The sequence below is a fragment of the Oryzias latipes genome, chromosome 16 (genome assembly GCF_053564925.1).
Source record: "Oryzias latipes strain Hd-rR chromosome 16, Olatipes_Hd-rR_3.1".
NCBI classification, from domain to species: domain Eukaryota; kingdom Metazoa; phylum Chordata; class Actinopteri; order Beloniformes; family Adrianichthyidae; genus Oryzias; species Oryzias latipes.
In genome coordinates, this window is record NC_136252.1 from 4,763,379 (window position 1) to 4,781,302 (window position 17,924).

Genomic DNA, 17,924 nt, shown 5'->3' on the forward strand with positions numbered 1-17,924 from the left:
GACAAATATAAATTTTGGAAAAACAAAAATAATTGCACGATAACATTTTTGAATCACTTCAGAAAATGTTTTTATTTCTGTTTTCTGATATGTACGATGTTAAAGGCAACGAGTTCCTCACTATTTTTCTCCATCATTTTGACTAGATTGAGATATACCTTACAAAATGGAAAAAAGATCATTGAAAGATGGATGGCTACCCAGGAACAGCTGATAGAATGACAAATACTCCTTCCTCATCGGACTTACAGCTCTATGAAAATGATATTTTTTCTCTTTCAACGCCTATATTTTGGGTTATTTTTATATTTTAAAGCAATACATAAAATACATTTGAAGTATTAATGACCGAGCACAATCTTTTACTTATGAGGAAATTGGGAAATGATACAAAAATCCCTTTGTTGGACAGTTCTGTCATTATTGTTTTCTTCAACAGATCTGGATTTAGGATTATTTTGTTACATAAAGGCCAATAATCGAATTGTGTTGACTAGACTAATTGAAGTAAAAAAAAATTTTTGGGTTAAATTAATAACTTTGACCATCTGAAAAGGAGCAACTCTCATCATATTATGCTTCAAACAAGGGCCAGAATTGTTTTCCTTTATTACATAATGACATTGTGTGATAAACACAACCATTCAAATGTATTGAGAGATGTAACATTTTATCCATATATAGCTCTGCAAAACACCGATTTATGAAAATAATGGATCAGTCTCAGGAAGAGGAGGTACATAGTTTCACATTATTTTAAATAAATGTTCACATTTTTTAAATAGTAAAAGTATATATACCTCGCCCTAAATGGTTACATGTTATTAGTGTTTTCATTTACTTCATTAGGACACATACAACACTCCAAGAACAAGCTGGTTTACAGAAACATCCCATAACAAAACAACAACCAATGTTTGAGAAGTGGGTATAAATAGAATAAATATTCTTCACCCATAAATAATCTAAAGGCATACAAGACTTTATGCTAACTTTACTGTGATTATTTTTGTCAAAGGGGATAAAGATTTTGAAGGATTTTGCCCTCCATAATCGCATAATCCCTTCATGCAGGCCAATAACAGCAAACACAGACTAAAATCTTGCTTTTGTGTGAGTCATCACAAGCCTCACTGCTGAATATCCTTTGTTTTATTAAATTGTTTACAAATTTTAATGTAAATATCCAGGAATTATCAGAAAAATACTCTGAAATTTTTAAATGTTTGAAATAACTTTTACACCCAAAAGAGTGAGATAGAGATGCCAGGGGCCAGTGGTTAAAAAAAATCTGATAAACCCTGCAAAGGGTTTATTAGCTGAAGTTAGTTTGTTTTCAGAGAGGTGAAGCAGCATGGTGTGTCCATTTGAAGATGATTTAGTGGATGAAGAAGCTCAGATAATACTTTTTTCCACCGTGAGAGGATGATAAAACCACATATGGATGTTGGAAAGAGAAACTTTTTTACTTTAATCTAACTTATTTATTTGCTTCGATTAAGATAAATCATTTTTTTAGTTAAGTCAGCTTAAAAATAACACGTAGTTTTCAGACAGTTATTTTACTTTCATTCAAATTTATTCAATTAAGTAGGTGTAACTTTGGTGCTGCTGTTAAATCCGCAGCAAGGAATTGTTGGGATACCATTCCCTCTTTCTGTCTGGACGGATCTGGGTACAAGTGTAGATTTATGTCTAAATTTGTTTAGTTGTAGCTGGTTTTACTGTGTTTTGTCTAGCTATTTTGTCCTACTGTGTTTATTTCTTTCTGCACCATGAGTGAGAGGATGAGTTTATTTAGCACCACTAGTGCAACAGTTTAATTTAAGAACTGAAGTTAAAGACAGAGTCATGATTATTAATGCATAATATATATTGTAAATCCACACTGTATCATTTATTTTCATTTTATAAAAATGAGAATATCTTCAGCCTCTAATTTAGACATATGAGAGTTCAAGAAGTACAATAAATTAAGATGGAAAAACATTTAATTGAATTAGTAAAATGACATTTACTAAGATAAATATGTAAATTTGAGTTGTATAAACAATTATTGAGTTGGAGACGTAAGAAATTAGGTTGAATAAATTGCCTTCATGTACTTGCTGTGCACGTGCATTAACCCAGGGTTACCAAGTTGAGCGTAATCACACTAACTCGTATCCGGTCTTTTGGAACCGACATACCCAGAAAAAGCAAGTTCAGGCAGATTTCAGCCCGATTTCAAAGTTAAAGTCAGGGTAGTTTAAATGTGCCTTTTGGAAAAAAAACCAGTAGAAGAAGAAGGGCCATGTCCAAAATGAGGGAACGGGAGACCCAGGAGCATTCTTCAGGACCATTAAACAAAAAATTGATAGCAGATATTTTCGTATTTCCATTTTTATATTTCATACTTCAGATTGCAAGTATAAGGCTATCCCCTTTACATGTGAAAGTGCTTTAGCACAATGGGTTCCTAAAACTTAATAGATTTTTTTTCAGGCTACAGGCAAAAAAGCTTGATATCCAACTGTGGATTACTTGCGGGCTCTTCAGTTTATCAGTGATGGAAAGGTCCATTCAGACTGTCCTTCTCTCCTCTGTATGGAAAGAACTGCCACAAAGGGTACAGATGTAAAATGGGCCATTGGTATGGATAAGATTGTTGTGCTCTGACAATCAAGAAGAAAGTTCCAGAACCTCCAGTCAATGAAACCCATCACTTCTTTTACAATTTCCCATACTAATAAGCATTAGACAGGAACCCCACAAAGAAGACTTCTCTATCCAGAGAAGTGAAGAAATGCACATTCCTTCGGAGCATTATGTATGTTAGTTTGTTGGTAATGTTTTTTCCTTAAAAACATAGAAGGCTTAAAATTGCCTAAATCGCGAAGGCATGTTTTTTAAAAAATTTCCCAAAGTCATTTAATTCTCCCATGTTTCATGTTCGGGTAACTTTGTTGTTTGTACGTCAACAGGCATCTGTTGTCATAGCAATTTTGATTAAAATTCTCAGTAACTATCATATATGTAACAAACTGTTCAGTTTTTTGCGTTTCCTGAAAAATCAGAAAAAATGACTTAGGCAATTATTTTTAGAAGGTGACGATATGGCATTTTGTTTCTGATCTTTGTGGTCTGTTGTTGGGGCTTCGCGTAGATCTGACAGAGATGTGGGAAAGGCAAGCTTATGATCTACTGAGCCATCCTGATGAGCCTCTAAAACTGCTTCCTCTGTGCTGTAGCTGCACAGCTTCAAAAAAGAAACTTCTCTGTTGTACATCCAGTAGGTAGACGTTACTCAGCAGGGTTGCAGGAAGAAATATGAGCAATGTTTACAGTCCAGTTCACATCCTCTGTAATGTCCCAGAAAGTCTGTCACGTTCAACCTCCTAGAACTGATGGTCAGGCTTGGATTTTGAAAACTCTTCACTTTCTGGAAGTTTATGATGATGAAAGGTATTTTATTTAGAAATGTTTTTTGGAATATTTAAGATGACAGAAAATGAATTCTATTCTATACAAACATTTGCTCTCAAAGCTTCTCAGCTGCAGGAGGCGTAAAGGGCGAGAGGAGAAGAGGACAGAAGGGCTCAAGGTGCCCAACATGCTATTTAACACTGGATTCATTCATTCAAGTTTGACTGTTTTTACATACTGATGCTTTAACATCAGTTTTGCATGTTTACCTTTTAATACAATGCATAGCCATTTTGTAACTCATTCAAAAAATGTAATTCTTTCCAAAGTCGTATTTTTCATGATCTGTTGTGGAAAATATTTGCACATCGTTTTCTTTTAAACACAAAGTGATTCTGGAATTTGATTCTCAGTTTCTTTCATTTTTTGATCTTAAACAAGTCATTACCAATAGTTATATTCCTTAAACTTTAATGTGAATACGAAAATGTTAAAGAGCAAAATGTCATAATTTTCTTTTCTACAAAATAAATCAACAGAATGGCTAACCTCCTCAGGAGATTCCTCCATGCATTTGCAAAGGTCCTGATCTAGGACCAGAGTAGCAGTCACTACTGCAAAAGGTGTCAGGGGAGCAATAAATCTTAGGCTTTCTGATGTGCAGAGTGCTGCTCTGACTCTGGCTGAAAATTGTTCTTGGCAAATGAATCAGTAAAGTGGCAAAAAGGGGTTGAGGAAGTGTAATTAGGATGTCCTTCAGTTTCTCCCTCATAACCTCTCTGCCACACTACGGTCAAAGATACAACGAAGGAGCTCCATCCCATGCAATGCACTCCAAAAACGGTATTTTTTGCAGGAAAGGAAAGCAGCTTGCTTCAACTGGAGACATAATTAGATTCAAAAGTCAACAAAATGCTGTCTGCTCGATAGCGCTGATCCCAATTCATCTGTCTTCCTTTTGCAAAATAGTGGGATAGAAAAGGAAATCTGAACACCAAAGCCAACATCTCAAGGATTTCTCAGTGTTCAATCCGTAAGTGATTACTTCAGTCAATGTGAATATATGAAGACTTTGGAAGGAAATATTTGTGTTTATCAAACATGATGCTTCGAGAACAAGGAAAACTATTCTGACAGTCATATGCATGAAAGCAGATCAAAGTTAAACAAGCACCTTTGATCAATAATCTTATTTCATTGGTAAAACATCCAGCTGCATCTCAAAGCTAAAAACAAGACAGTTTTCATCCATTTGGTGGTATTTATTTAAAGCCACTCATGGCGGTTCCGCTCCTCGATAGCACCTTGGTAGATGGAGAAAGCCTTCTGAAATTTTGATCCAGAGGACCTTGTGAGATAGTTTTAAAGTGAAAACCTGACCACATATCAACTGATGTCATATGCAGTCCTGAAAATATTAAGTGCACAGAGAGCTGAGAGAAACTTGAACCACAGTGTGATAGACCTATTTGTATCTCCAAAAGAGATGATTATTTTTTTTTAGAAGCCAGAACTTGTTCAACACTGAAAATGACCTGTTGCATTAACACAACACCATTTGCACAGATCAGAACATATGTATGGAGCCCCGGGCATGACATTATAACAAACAAAAAATAAATAAAAATAAACTATTGTTCCCTCAAGCATCATTTGTGGCCACAATTCAGCATTTTGTTTGCACAAATTACTATTTTATGGCCAAAAATTCGTTTTTATTAGTATTTTATGTGCACAATTTAGCATTTTTTGGCCACAAAGTAATATTTTAGTAGCATTTTGTGGCCACAATTTAGTAATACCAACTGATGATACTACTAGTGGGCACAAATTAATGTTTCATGGCCATAAATTAGGATCTTATTAACATTAGCACTTTGTGGGCACAAATGAGCATCATTTTTTATGGCCATAAAAAAACGTATTTGTGCCCACAAAAAGCTACTTTGTGAGCAGAAAATGGCAATTTGTGGGCACAAATTACTAATTTGTGAAGACAAAGTACTAATTTGTGTCTACAAGGTGCTAATAAAATATTATTTTTTTGCCACAAAACTCTAAATTGTGCCACAGAATGCTAAGTTATGCGCATAAAATACTAAGATGTTGGCCACAAATAATTCATTTGAGGGAACTTTTTTCTTATGTCATGGTTAGGGTTCTGTAAATATGTACGAAAGCCGAGAACAGTCTACTTAATGTTTTTATAAGCATACATAGTTTAAATGGCCCCACCGTTGGCCATTCACAAACATTAAAATAATACAAACAAAAAATAAGCAACGTGAAATAAATTACCTTTAACATAACTCCAATTTGATTGTCCTCATACATATTTATAAACTGGAAAATATGTGTAGAACTTTTCAAATCGTTCAAATCCAGACGTTAACACTAAAAAAAGAAAAACCCATTTGTTTTAAAGTGGTGCGATCTTTAGAATCTTCAAAGTTAGAAAAAAAAAATCTCAAGTACACTCTCTGGCAGTGCTCTATCTACACTATGACAGATTTCTGTAAACTGGCCAGTACTTTGTTGCAATGTCAGAAGTAAAATAATGTAAAAAGCCTTTATGATATTTTACTACAAACACCAATGAATTGTGGGATTTTACTGTAAAAAGAAATGGATGTGGAAATTATCCTTGTCACTAATGGAATTTCCCAGTCACTATAAATCAGAATACAGTAAGAAAAATTCCCACTAAAATATGGGCAATCCCGAACAAATACAGCATTATTTTTTTCTTACCTACTTGGACTAAGTTAAACCTGATATCCCTAAGTACAAAGACTGTTTATTGTAAGCAAGGTCCAATTATTTACATGTGGCGTCACTCACAGTAAAAAATCAAGCTGACGGCATAAATGTATCCACTGATACCACATAAATAGAAAGAGTCCTATCAGGCCTGGCTGGCTTGTGGGACTTCAGAGGCAGATGACAGGTACGGGCTGAGGCATGGACTGTTTTAGAGGCAGAAACTCGGTCCTGGGAGGAGTTTGGCGAGAAGGACTATTGGTTGGCCTCAAAGAGATTCTGAAAAATCTGGAAAATTCGAGGATCTCCTCAATCCCACTGACACGCCTTCTTTTGAGGAAGCAGAGAATGAGGACTTTGGGGTCAGGCTGTCTACCACCCAAGCTGAAGTCACTAAGGTAGTCAATGAGCTCCTCAGTGGCAAGGCTCCAGGAGTGGAGGAGGTCCGCCCTGAGTACCTCAAGTCTCTGGATTCTGTGGGAGCTTCTTGGCTGAACCGTCTCTGCAGCATCGCATGGCAGTCAGAAACTGTACCACTGGACTGGAAGACATTGGTGGTGGTTTCCCTTTTTAAGAAGGGGGACCGGAGGGTGTGTTCCAACTACCGGGGAATCACACTCCTCAGTCTCCCTGGGAAAGTCTATACCAGGGTACTGGAGAGGAGAGTCCATCCGATAGTCGAACATCAGATCTAGGAACAACAGTGCGGTTTCCGTCCTGGTCGTGGAACAGTGCCCCCTTGGTATCATGTGGAGGGTGGTCTGGGAGTATGGGGTTCGGGGAGCCTTACTGGGGACTGTCCGGTCTCTGTTTGACCGGAGCAAGAGCTTGGTTCACATAGCCGGCAGTAAGTCAGACCTGTTCCCGGTGCACGTTGGACTCCAGCAGGGCTGCCCTTTATCACCAGTCTTGTTCATAGTTTTTATTGGAAAAATTTTCTAGGCGCAGCCAGGGGCCGGAGGGGCTGTGGTTTGGGCACCACGGGATTTTCTCCCTGCAGATGATGTTGTCCTGTTGGCTTCATCAAGCCAGGACCTACAGGTTGCATTGGGGCGGTTTGAGGCCAAGTGTGAAGCGGCTGGGATGAGGGTCAGCACCGCTAAATCTGAAGCCATGGTCCTTGATCGGAGAACGGTAGTTTGCCATCTCTCTGTGGGTGGAATGTCCCTGCCCCAGGTGGAGGAGTTAAAATATCTTGGGGTCTTGTTCACGAATGAGGAAAGACTGGAGCATGAGATTGACAGACAGATCGGTACAGCGTTCACCGTTAGGTGGTTGCTGCACCGGTCTGTTATGGTGAAGAGAGAGCAGCCAGAAAGTAAAGCTCTCGATTTACTGGACAATCTTCGTTCCAATATTCACCCATGGTCACGAGCTCTGGGTCATGACCCAAAGAACGAGGTCCCGAACACAAGCCGCTAAAATTTGCTTCTTCCGTAGGGTGAGAAGCTCAGCCACCCGCAGAAACATTTTCTTTGCATGGAATGGACGTTCATGGAGCAGTTTAAACATTACCACTCCAACCTGCTACACCATGGTGGCTGAGTAAGAGCGGCAATGTGTAAACTCAGGGACGTCTCAAGAAGTTGGTTCTCTGAAACACACAAAAAAGTAACACTTTTTAGTTTCATCTTTGTGTCTTTTGTCAGCTGTTCCCAGCTCAGTTATTGGATCACTGTGTCACTATGCATCTTACTTTTACTCAGAAATTTACATTTATTTCATGTGCTGGTATTATGAGCTACTCCTTTAACTATGTCCTCAAATAGTGCAAAACTGAAGCAGAAAGCTGGTCATACACTCCAGTTGTACTTGTTGCAGTAGTAGGTTTAAAGGTTGTCATCTGGTTTTTAAAGTTGAAAACGGCTTTGTCAATTCTGTCAGAATTCTGTCAGAATTGACAAATCCATTTTCAACTTTAAAAACCAAGTCCAGATGACAATTTTTAAACCTACTACTCTGATGGAATTAACCTGGATGAATGAGAGTCTTCACAGACGTATCGTTCTTAGTGAAACTGCTAATGCCAAAATCAATTAGGAGAACACGCAGGACATTTGAGCCAGTCTATGTTAGGATGTTTTCCATTTTTATCTCCTGGTGGAAGATTTCCTTGTCTTGCAGCTCTTTTGCAGCTTGGACTAGCTGTTTGAAAATGATTTGAGGAAGGCAGAAGATAGAGAATCATCAGAAAAAAACCTCATGAAAGAAGACCCCTCAGAGGGAGAAAGGGAAAACTAACTTGTTTTGTGTCTACTCTGTACTTACATGGTAATTACTGTGTATTTATGTGGTACTATTTGGTTCATACCTATGTGGTACATACTGCATATCTTTAATATACTTACTGGGTATTTACATGTTGAGCAACAGTGTCTTTTGTGGTAATTACACATATATATATATATATATATATATATATATATATATATATATATATATATATATATATATATATATATATATATATATATATATATATATATATATATATATATATATATATATATATATATATATATATATATATATATATATGTGTGTGTGTGTGTGTGTATAAAGAGAGAGAGGATCAGGAATAAGTACATCATAGGGACAGCACAAGAATGGCAGGTTTCCAAGCTTTCCTCTGGGGGTCGGAGGGGAGTGGTAAAAAAATATTGACTAAAAAATATTTAGTCAGCCACCAATTGTGCAGTTCTCCCTCTTAAAAAGATGAGTAATTTTCATCATAGGTAAACATCAACTATAAGACATAAAATGAGAAAAAAAAAAATCAGAAAATCACATTTTCTGATTTTTACAGAATTTATTGCAGCCTGGTGCAGGTCAACTACTTGGTTTCTGGTGTCCTTAGACAGCTCTTTGGTCTTGGCCATAGTGGAGTTTGCAGTGTGACCGTTTGAGGTTGTGGACAGGTGTCTTTATATAGGCAACCAGTTCAAACAGGAGCCATTGACACAGGTAACCAGTGGAGGACAGAGGATCCTCTACAGAAGTTACAGGTCTGTGAGAGACAGAAATCGTGCTTGTTTGTAGATGACCAAATACTTATTTTCCATCATAGTTCATAAACACATTCTCTAAAAATGAGACAATGTGATTTTATGGATTTTTTTTCTCATTTTGTCTCTCAAATTCAGCTATGACAAAAATTACAGGCCTCTTTCCTCTTTTTCAGCAGGAGAACTTGCACCACTGGTGACTGTCTAAATACTTTTTGACCCACTGTGTATCAGTTTGTTAAAGTCATTTGTGTATATATGTATATATAAATAAAAATGAAAAAAAAAACGCCCCTCTCGCCCTGTTGCGGGTGGTTTCTCCTCCAAGCTGGGGTCCTCTACCAGAGGCCTGGGAGCTTGAGGGTCCTGCAGTATCTTAGCTGTTCCTAGCACTGCGCTTTTCTGGACTGAGAGGTCTGAGGTCTTTCCAGGTATCTGTTGTAGCCACTCCTCCAGCTTGGGGGTTACTGCCCCGAGTGCTCCAATTACCACAGGCACCACTGTCATCTTCACTTTCCATGCTTCCTCCAGTTCTTCTCTGAGTCCCTGGTATTTCTCCAGTTTCTCATGTTCCTTCTTCCTGATGTTCCCATCGCTTGGCACTGCCACATCCACCACAACGGCTTTCCTCTGTTCTTTATCCACCACTACAACACCTAGAAATAGACTAGATGTGAAAACAAGGTTCTGTTACAATATGTATATATGTGTGTATGTGTGTGTGTGTGTGTGTGTGTGTGTGTGTGTGTGTGTGATTAATGTAAGGAAACATAAGGAATAAAAAGTTAAATAAAGCAAAATGGGTGGGAATTATTATAATTTTGCTTCTTTCCACTCCCTTTCAAGCAGTTGATTAAACTTCTTTTGTCAAACTTAATATTCATAGTTTCATGTGTCATGTTGTGTGTCTGTGTCTATGTATGTGTTTATGTATGGTTAACAACTGAATTACCAGCAAGTGTATGTGGATGCAAATGTATTTTCCAGTAAATAAATAACAAATTATTCTATTTTTCTCTGTCTAGACGTGTATTTCTGTTGCTTGTTCGATTGAGTTTTATTTTTTAATCAATTTTTCCTATCCAAACCATTTTAAAAGCAAAGTGGTTTCGCCTTCGGTGACGTCACTGTTTCGCCTGCTGTCATATGGGAAAACATGGCGTCTGTGTCAGAAATGTACGATGTGGGCTGGGAGGGTAAGTAAACGTTAATAGTCTTTTTATGTCTTGTTGCCGGGCGTTTTGACATGAATGTGAAAATGTAGATAAAGACCTAGCTGTCTCCTTTGAGTCACAGAGAGGCGCAGTGAGCGTGGGAACATCTCGGCTAATGCTAGTTAGCTTCCGCGTGCTAACTCCAGAGCTTTCGTGAGCTACGATGTACCAACTCGACTGATCTGAGCCTGAATGCAACATTTTTCTGAACAACACAAAGCCTCTCTGTTCTTGTTGAAGCCTTTTTGAAAAGGTTGTGTTGTCATAGTATCACTGAACTCTAGCTGTCATCTCAGAATATCTAAACTAACAACAAACACTGAGTGAACGGAGTGTATGAATGTGTTTAAATTAAACGTTAGTTTGATCATGTAGTGCAGCTTTGCATACAGTTAAGATCAATGTATTTAAAGGGAACGATGGTGGTCTTTGATTTCAAAGTTTAATATTTGATTTGTCCACAGAGATGAGAGACAAACTTCGCAAATGGAGAGAAGATAACCGCAGGAACAGTGAACAGATAGTGGAAGTTGGGGAAGAGCTCATCAGTGAGCATGCGTCTAAACTTGGAGATGACAGTACGTTTGCTTCTACACTTTACTGATTATTAAACACCAAAAGGTGCAGTTCAAATAATGTTTTATTTGTATTTGTTTTAGTAAAGTTTCGTTTTTGACACACTCTATTATTCTATAGTGAATTTAATGTGTTACTACATCAATGTCACAAGGAGCCAAAGTACTGTTTCAAACCACACACTGGACTTTTTGTTGTTGTTGACACCAATGAGCCTCTTCACATGACATCTAAATCTAGTAAATATAACCAGATTACATGTCCTTACTTAGTTTCACTGCAGAAAGCAGAAAATGCAAACACTCCGGTTAAGGTGTTTCAGTCTATTGTTAGCATAAATGACATTTAAACTTCCGGTTATTATTGTCTTCCAAACATTTTAAGACCGCGGCTGTAGAGCTGTCCTGATTTTGGGTCATAAAGACTTTGCTGCACTGCTGGTGTTGTTTCATTCATTATTCATATTGAGACAATTATTACTGGCTTTGATATTGAACATTTTGTCTTCTGCCTACATTATAAATGCATAATTTCCAATATTGCACACAAGATACTTTTGTTTTAACTTAAATACCTGCAGAAATACATCAGAATATTAGGAAGCAAACTATGTTTATTGACCGAAATCTTTTTATCTTATTGCTGTAAGGTGTAAGGAAAATGAGAATATGCTGTTTACATGATCTTTGCAGATTCTGTTGACTCGAACAACAGATGATGTTCTTATTTTTGTGTGTGCATGTAAACGGGCCAAATAAAACACAATTAGTGGTACTGGTAAATTGATTCGAGTGATTTTTATAATACCGCTGACCGGGAAAAGAACAACGACTGCTCATTATTTTAATCATTGGACATGTTAGCTGGTTATAATTAAAACCAAATGGGCAGATAGAGAACTCGATGCCTATTGGGGTGGTGATTCAGATTTGTGTATTTTCCTATTTTAGTCATATAATATTGATGTTGATAAATATGTTCAATCTAAAGAGAAAAACATCTGGCGTTAGCTTCACCTACGGAGTCCTGATAAATCAGATTGGGAAAAGTCATTTAGAATGCACAATTAGTCTTCTAGCCAGAAGCTGCATGAATGGGAATTAAAAAAGAAAAAAGCCAAACTCCCCACACAGTAGCTGCGGTTTCATGTGCAAAATATCTTTGATCGGAGTAGAATTGAACTGTTTGCATGAGCCCAGATTATAACAAAAGTTTACACACGCCACACTTTCAATGGGAATAAATCATTTAGACATGCGCAGAACTCTAAAATACCGGAAACGACCGTAGAAGAAGAAATATTGAGTTTGGCTGTAAACAAACAAAGCCGCAGCATAGAGCGAGACGATCTTCTAAACGTCTTTTTATTATCGTTATTATTACTATTTAGTGCCTGTTCACTCATCATTTTTTTAATGGCCTCATGGACCCGGAAGAAGGGTTAGGATAGGCTAACACGGCTAACAACATTTAGCCCTGGACACACTTAAAATCCGCGCAGTCAGTGCCACAAAGGGCATCTTGGCTGCACGTACATACGTACGTGGGAATTACATTAGCCTTGATTTTTGTCTGGACACGACTGGAAACACAAATTCCCATGATTCTTTGCACGGTTTCTCAGGACTGTGGGGAGCAGCATTTCTGCATTTAGTAGCCGTCTTCTCCAGCTCACGCTCCGTCCCAAAGCCGCTCCTCTGCTCGGAGTCACAGTTCTCCTGGGAGACCCGGTTCTCCTGAGTCTAGCAGCTCGCCAAGTCGGACTGCGGTCTGAGCGGTCTAACAAAGCACCCTCCCCTGCCTGCAAACACAGGTGGAGCAGCCGGCCGGTCCTGTTGGCGCTCCAAAGCTCTCTGGAGTCCCACGCCGTCTATGCGTGACCTAAACCAGAGCAGTAGTGACCCACGATCGGAATAAACTGTTTCTATGCACCACGATCGGATCAACAATCAGCATAACCCACCTTCTCCATTGGAAAGAAATTTTGATCTGAAAGAGTCTGATCAGGCGGAGGATTCTGAACGGTGTGTTTCCATGAGGCATTTTTATTCTGATCAGGTGTTCATTCCGATTACTTTTGTCCGTGTAAACGCAGCTATTGCCTGATGATTGGAGAATTATATTCTCATGTATTTGGGCGACAAAAAAACACAACAAAAAAGCAATGAAACAATTGTAATTAAAAATACAAAAGCAATTCAAGTGGTTGAAATTAAAACCAAAAAAATGCTGAAGTTTAATAAATGGACTATAGGTAGGCATAAAAAAGGGTTGTCAAACTGCCACTGTTGTTCAGAAAGTAGTCCAACATTTGAAATATAAACTCAGACTCATGATTTTGTTATTGACAGTAAACATAACACCAGCATACATTTCATTGATTTTTTTGTTATAAAAACTGAACTTAAATTTCTGAGTTGCAGCCCCGGCAGCAGAAGACATTTTTGTCACCCATCTGAGAAGACATTGTCAAACATGTTTTGTGGTGTTGCTGGATTGATGGTCATTGTTAATGTTACTGAACTGGTCTAGATTCACACACATGTTCATTTGAACTGCACTGTTTTAGAATGGTAAACACAACATGAGCTGGAAGCTAAGATAGGAGTGGGCTTGTTTGTTGCAGTTTGTCATTGTTTGCTGGAAAAGGTAACAACACGTTTGTTTTTGTGTGTTTTTCCTGCCCAGTTTGGATCATTTACGAGCAGGTGATGATCGCAGCTCTGGACTGCAGTCGCGATGACTTGGCTCTGGTAAGCTGTTACCACACTTCCTCACTCCCCCGGAGCCTCAGAAGCAAGAAAGCGTTCACACTGTCCCCACAGCCAGTAGTCCATGTGGTATTGCACTGTGGGTAATTTGGAAAAACTGTTTATTGAAGTGGACTTGGAGGATGTAGCATCCAGTTGTTTGTTAAACATAGACATGATTTTTGGCTTTAATAGGTTTTTTCTTTTTAATTTTATTTGAAGTCGTACATTTCTACGGCAAAATTTTGGAGTTTGCTTCGAGAAATATAACCAAATATTGTTTAAGACAGAATGTGGGGAAAAAAGTCAAATATTAATTCTTTCTTTTTTATTTTTAAAGTTCCAGTCAGTGTGTAAAAACGGCTACTAGCTCTACGTTTTACAGCAGCACATGTGGTTTCCCAAATGAGTAACACAATAACAGCCAATTCTGGTGAGACAGTGAAGTGGTCCTCGCGGCACTCAGAAGATGACGTGTGTTTTGTTGAAAGCATTTGCAGAAATGAAAAGCCTTCCAGTCAACCCGTTTGTTTTGTTTGTAAGATCCTCTGCATCTGGAGTGGAGGAGAACATGTGCCGTTTCTAATTGTTCTTTCTCCTCTGCCCACATCCTTGCAGACCTGTCTGCAGGAACTGAGGAAGCAGTTTCCAGATAGCCACAGAGTGAAGCGATTAGCGGGCATGAGGCTGGAAGCTTTGGAAAGGTAAGCATTCGCTACCAAAAGCTGCACAGGCAGAGGACACAAAAAGCACACAGCCAGTGTTTTGTATTTTGGGCGGCTTTGGGAGAGAAAGTGTCAGCAGTTAGCGTGGCGTGTTTATGTTGGAGCGCTGTGTCCTGGAGAAGGAGGGAGCAAACGGCCAGTGCTGGGGAGTCAAGCTGCCCTACAGCTTGAGTCAGGGATTCCCGGGAAGGAAGCGGTTGGTTCCCATTGTTCTTCTGGGGGTCCCTCGGTTGTTTTTGGTTTGTGTTCCTCTATTCTTAACCTTTTTTTTTTTTTTTTTTTTTTTGCTGCTCCTCATCTTTTCCTCTGTTCATTGTGTCCTCGTCCCGTAAAACCAGCATGACAACATAGCCAGAATGGAGAACTTGACTAAGAAGAATAAACAGAAGGTATTTTGGGTGTGCTGTGCAGAAGACGGGGTAATTCAATCTGTCTATGACCATCCGGGTCACCTTGGCTGTTTTATTGGTTTTTTAGCGTTTCTGTGATAATTGAAGGTGATTGCTTCCTCACTGTCAAATGAAATAAGCCCCTCTGTGGGACCTTATTGGCAGCAGACAGGGCGATGTTTGAATGACACAACTTGAAAGGAAAGCCCCCTCCCCTGGACTCACGCCCCCACACACTTGGCTCCTAAATAAATAAAGCAAATCAAAGTGGCCCATGAGGGGTTGCCTGGTGCCTCTGAAATCTCCCAAAGTGTGGCTGAGTAATAAAGTGAATGTGAGGAAAGCATCAGTGCCTGAAATGGGGCTGCTCCCTGCTAATAGGAACCAGAGTTGCTCCTGTCGGTTGCAGGCTTTGGGCGGGATGGTTTCTGATCAGAGCCATGCGTCTGACTACCAAAGCGTGCATAACATAAAACATCACAGGTCGCATTTATATAGAAAAATCAAGCTTTATTTATAGATTTGAAATGACAAGTAAGGCATACGTGGCTTTTATTTCCAGGATGCTTACGGGTATTATGTGAAAATGATAGTTTCCTGTATCAATGAAGTTCTTTTAACTCAATTCAGAAACGTTTGAAGTAAAACTGAACCAATCGGTCTGCAGATCCAGACAGATGTCAGAAGCAGGGCTGGGAATCACTGTCTAAATACCGATTCACTTCCATTCCAGATTCCACACAATTCTACTTGAAATAGTTTCATTTTCCAAATGTCCTTCCCAAAACAATTTAGTCTGGTTTTCAGGTAGCTGTTACATTTAAACCAAACCTGGAGCCTTGCTTCGTGGGCTGCCGTGGTGCAGCGGTAGGGCGGTCGACCCATGATCGTAATATTGCAGGTTCGATTTCCGCTTTGCACGCCCATGAGTTGAAGTGTCCCCAAACAAGACACTGAACCCCACCTTGCCTCTGGTGGGAGGTTGGCGCCAGTGTGTGAATGTGTGTGTGAATGTGTGGGTGAATGGGTCTGTGACTGTAAAGCGCTTTGGGCCTTGTAGGTAGAAAAGTGAATATAGCTCGTGCTGGTCTGCGGCGCCTTCCGTCCGTGAAACCAGGGTTCGAATCCGGGCTGCTCCCTATTCCCTTCTCTGCCTCTGTGCCGGTCCCAAGCCCGGATAAATTGAGAGGGTTGCATCGGGAAGGGCATCCGGCGTAAAACATTGCCAAGTTAACCATGCGACTCATCCTCGACTGAGAGGTTGTTGCGCTGTGGCGACCCCTGATGGGAAAATCCAAAAGAGAAAGAAGATTTACTTGATAAAATGATAAACCGCTACAATAAAATCTAGCAAAGTAGCAGTTTCTTGCCCTTAAGTTATTTAACCCTTTAAGGGAAATTTAAGGGTTTGAAAAAATTAATATATAATTTGTAAAGTTTAGTTTGATTCTATAAACCAATTTCATTTTTGTTTAAATTCAGCTCTTGTGAAAGGGGCATTTTAATTTGAAATTGAACCAAATAGACATGAATATTCATTCAGACTGTTGGCTTAACTTCAAGATCCTCTCCGATCATCTTTTGATCTATTATAAAAGCGTTTCCAATGGTCTTTTAATTATGATTCTGCCATTTTTAGCCAAAATACAAAACCTGTGTCGTTTTCTAGGCCAGTTTCTGCAAAGTGGCAGTTGTTGTCAGCGGCCCTTCAGTCCTTTCCTCGTTGATGAGAGCTCTCCTTTTACGTGCCCTCACACTAGCTTCCAGCTCCCCACAGCTAAAATCTAGATCTCTCTTCCTAGAAGCGATACCTGCTGCAGCACATATGTGTCCATCTGTTTACTCCTCATGTGCACATGAGCATGAGCGGGCCGGGGGACGGCTGAATCCGTAGGGAGCTTGTGGCTACGTCACAAATAAGTTCTTTTTCAGTTGTGCCTGACTCACAGCGATTTGAATAAAGAAATACGCAGAAAGGCAACTTTGAGCTTCATTTTCTTTATACATGTCCTCCATCATCAGAAAAACTCCACAAGACCATGTTAAAAGTAATTTTACTTTGTGTCTCTGAAGGTATGAAGAGGCCAACAAGCACTACGATGCCATTCTCCAGGATGACCCCACCAATACGGTAAGAGCAAAAAACTAAGATGGGGGGGTGGGGGGGATTTACCTTGGATTGCGGTCTCAGCTTTTTTGAGAACTTAAAATCTGTCAAGGGACTTGGTGTTAGTGGTAGGAGTTAGCTAAGTTAAGCTCCCCTTGGCCCGGCTGGCCTGGACCGCAGTGCTGATCCGCCTATCACCCTCACGACTGAAAAACGTGAAGAGAGTGATTCATGGGCTTATCCAGTGCTGAATGTTTAGTGGAAATGGAACACTGAACACTGAATCATTCAGACCATTAACCTCCTGCAGCACCTTCCCTTTTGTCATCCAGTCAGGTGTGAAACCTGCTGAGGCAAAATCAAAACGGCTTCTTACACTTCTGAACTTCTTGATGTTTTGATGCCTCAGATTCAAAGTTGAGCATCGGTACATATCTGCTCCTAACGGTTTCAACACAAGAAATGTCCTTTAAAGGCTTTCCTAAACAAACTGACTACTTCATTGGTTTTGGTTAAATCCCTACTCCCCTTCTGTGTTTCCTCAGAGACGTTCTGTGCTTCCTGTGCCATTCTGACCTATGGATTAGTTTAAATGTCTTCTATATATTTGTACTCTGCTGGCAGCATGTGGGGAAAAACATCAGAGGCGTTTTTACTTCGAACACCACGCAGAAATTCTTCACACTGTCAGCTAAGTTCTAAAGCAAACACACTGAAAAAACCGATAACCCTTACCTCACTCTGATTCCCCCCCGCTCGCGTACCCTGATATGCTACCAAATGGGACTGAATGTTTGTGGTTTGATACCTTAAAATCTGATGTAACATCATTTCTGGTTTTACATTGAAATTCCAATTTAAATATGCTTTATCTGTCCATTTCACCACTTTTACATGCTCTAGAAATAAACAGTCAACTGAGTTGGGAGTGAAGACATGGGAACTTGGCAGCCAGCTTCCATGTGTGCACGTGCATGTGTGCGTGCGCACATA

The 17,924-nt window shown here is 39.4% G+C and overlaps 1 protein-coding gene across 1 annotated transcript in view; it reads left to right on the forward strand.

The window, feature by feature from the left end:
• The first annotated feature begins 10,213 nt into the window (after positions 1–10,213).
• Positions 10,214–17,924, forward strand: part of emc2 (ER membrane protein complex subunit 2) — a 35,079-nt gene continuing 27,368 nt past the window's right edge. The window contains exons 1-5 of the mRNA XM_004086631.5: positions 10,214–10,366; positions 10,849–10,962; positions 13,649–13,713; positions 14,329–14,414; positions 16,898–16,955. Of these exons, the coding sequence (XP_004086679.1) occupies positions 10,327–10,366; positions 10,849–10,962; positions 13,649–13,713; positions 14,329–14,414; positions 16,898–16,955 (363 nt within the window). The 5' untranslated portion in view covers positions 10,214–10,326. The remainder of the gene's footprint in view (positions 10,367–10,848; positions 10,963–13,648; positions 13,714–14,328; positions 14,415–16,897; positions 16,956–17,924) is intronic.